At 36.2% G+C, this 3,061-nt stretch overlaps 1 protein-coding gene across 1 annotated transcript; it reads left to right on the plus strand.

Annotated features, from left to right (window-relative positions):
- Positions 1 to 432: 432 nt before the first annotated feature.
- On the plus strand, positions 433 to 2,820 carry LOC111624364 (SCAN domain-containing protein 3-like). Its single transcript, XM_023367191.1, has 2 exons — positions 433 to 769; positions 2,528 to 2,820. Exons 1-2 carry the CDS (start codon positions 433 to 435, stop codon positions 2,818 to 2,820), a joined length of 630 nt encoding a protein of 209 aa, XP_023222959.1.
- Positions 2,821 to 3,061: the final 241 nt, after the last annotated feature.

Consider the following 3,061-nt stretch of genomic DNA (forward strand, 5'->3'; position numbering starts at 1 on the left):
AGTTCTCCAGGGGTCGATGAATACACGAGAGTCGAAAGGGGGTCGATTAATACCAAAGAGGATCAATTAAATTGTCTAGGAAAAAAATAGAATATTCCAATAAAAATTCGAAATACGGATATGATCAACAACATTACTGCCTACTCTAGTTATAACTTGAGATTTGCCTTAGCCTACGCAGCTTTAAGCATGTGTTACTCTGTTTTCACGCATCTGGCAACAGTACTAGTGTTGCAAACATGTTATGAACGCTGGTAGTTCATTATACACAGACATACGTTGCACTGTTACACTCTAGTTGGGTTGTCACTCTAAGTATTTTATATCTAAATATAGATTTTTTGTCCTTTACAGAGAAAATATCGTAATATATCGAAAATCATTAATATAGTACAGAAGCGTTTGCAAGAAAAAATGGCATTTCAAGTAAAAATGGAGCTATTTAAATCTTCGCTGGCACGATCCAATTTTAAATATTTTTCAAACTTGCGAGTACTAAAAGAAAACGAAAAGATTTCCGACCGTGATTTGGAGATATATATTAAACATCTTGATAAATTAAGAGAAGACTTTAAAGCACGTTTCAAAGAATTGGAGAATATGCATGTTTCCGAATGGTTTGCTAATCCATTTGATATAAAAATAGATAATGAAGATAGTGAAACTGGCTTAGAAGGTGAATTGAGTGAAGTATGTGTAGATCTCGAAGCTAAAGCGTTGTTTAAAAATAAAAACCTCGGTGAATGTGAGATCCAACCTGGGGTACAGGGTAGGTTTATTACGCCTGTATCACTTACTAGGCCGCTAGTCGGTAAGTCTAGTTCTCTACGATCCAGATCACTAGATCTGATCTCAAAAAGTTTCATAGGAGAGCGATAACCGCTAGAAGATCTGAACTGTGAAGTTCAGATGCTTGTCAGGGCTGACACCAGTTTGTCAATTTATCGATCCGCGGACAAACACGCGTGTGAGATCCGATTAGGAATCAAATTAAGAGACATTTTAATTAAAAACGAAATAATAAATTTAATAAAACAAAGAAAATATACCCATACAAAAATATTAATGAACGACAGATCGAACTACTACAAATAATATACAAATCGAGAGATATCTATACTTATATTATACCCAATGCGCGATCGAGAGAGAGAGCTCACAAAATCGTTAGAAATATTAATGAACGACAGATCGAACTACTACAAATAATATACAAATCGAGAGATATCTATACTTATATTATACTCAATGCGCGATCGAGAGAGAGAGCTCACAAAATCGTTAGAAACATACAACCTGTTCTAGTTGTCGTTCGTCTTCTTCTCTGTAGGCAAGGGACACTTCGGAAATAAAGTTCATTTACTTCTTTCCATGGGAGATCGATATGTGCACAAAATCAAAGTGTAATTTCTAAGTGCAGACTCTGGACTTATTGTAAGTGACTCGTCTAAGGGCGTTGGTCATCAGGAGGAAAATGTGTGGAGTTTGGACACTTCCAGATCTGTCGCTGAACTCCCCGAATTCTGACAAATTTCCTCTATATGTCACGATCGGCGACCAATCATCATGCCAAGATTCCTCCGTGAGAACGGATGGAAAGGGGGATATGTGAGGGGTAAACATTTCCCATCAAAGCGAACGTTTTCGTAGATAAGGGAAAAACAGAGGATGTTCTAACTAGTGATGCCACGAATAGTGATTTTGCCGAATACCGAATACCGAACATTCGGCTACGCTCTTGGCCGAAGCGCCGAATATTCGGCGGCCGAATGTTCGGCAAAATATGTGTACATTTCGCAGGTGATATGTTACGACCTGATACATTGCGGTGGGTGCGGTGGCGACACTGCGGGCACATTTGTTTTATTTGCGAGTAGATCATGTCACAACGTGCATTATTTGTTCATTGTTACATCAAATTGCGTTACTAATTATTACTAAAAAATATCACTGTATCACTTTATATGAAAACTGTTCGCCTAGATCAGACGGCAGACCTTTACAAGTGGTGGTCAGCAAACGCAAAACAGTATCCAAGCCTGACAGAATTCGCTAAGATTTATCTATCGTCTCCCAGCAGTAGTGTATATAGTGAGAGGCTATTTTCAGAAGCAGGTATAGTTTATGAGGAAAAGCGCAATCGTTTGCTATCAACAAATGCTGAAAAAATTGTTTTCATTCATTACAACTTACCACTGATAGATTTTAAGTATTAAATGTAATAATTTATGATTAAAATAAATACGTTTTTGAGTAATATGTGCGGTTTTTTTTCATGATTTGGTATTCGGTATTCGGCCGAATGTTGCGTACTATTCGGCCGAATACCGAATATTAAAAAAAGTAGCCGAATAGGCCGAATACCGAATAGTAGCCGAATATTCGTGGCATCTCTAGTTCTAACTTCTGTGAAAGAAAGTAACATCTGTTATCTATTTTTCCCACTCTAAAACGTCATTTTTCTCACCCAAACGAAGTAATATTTTATAACAAAATATTAACGTTATTAATAAAATTACCGATTTAGACCCAGGGGCCTTTCAGGTCTCACGTGAATTTTGGAGCAATAACAATATTGCCACTAAATATCCCAAGCTCAGAGCAGAAGCCGAACCTTTCTTACTTGCATTCCCAACTTCATACGTGGTTGAAGCTGGTTTTAGCCACGCGAACGCAATTTTGACAAAACAGAGGAACAGATTGAACTTGGAAAACCGTGGTGATTTGCGACTAAAACTTACCAATTTTCAACCGAATATCAATAATCTTGCTGCTTCTCTTCAGAGATCTTTTATTAAAATTAATCTTTTATTAAAATAGTTGATATTAGTGGAATGGATGTCCACTAATATCAACTATTTTAATAAAAAGGTATGTCTACATATTTTTAAGACATTCAGTACAAATCGCAAAATGACAGTTAGAGGTTTTTTCATCCAATATAACTAATGTTATGTTTTCGAAGATAAGTGTGTATTTTACGTATTATGACATGTACGGTTTAAGAACTATAGGCAAATTTCCCTCTATCCATAATTTTTCTATTATTTTTTAAGATTAT

Source organism: Centruroides sculpturatus, unplaced genomic scaffold (assembly GCF_000671375.1).
Source record: "Centruroides sculpturatus isolate CEXI.00-Female unplaced genomic scaffold, Cexi_2.0 scaffold9, whole genome shotgun sequence".
Lineage (NCBI taxonomy): Eukaryota > Metazoa > Arthropoda > Arachnida > Scorpiones > Buthidae > Centruroides > Centruroides sculpturatus.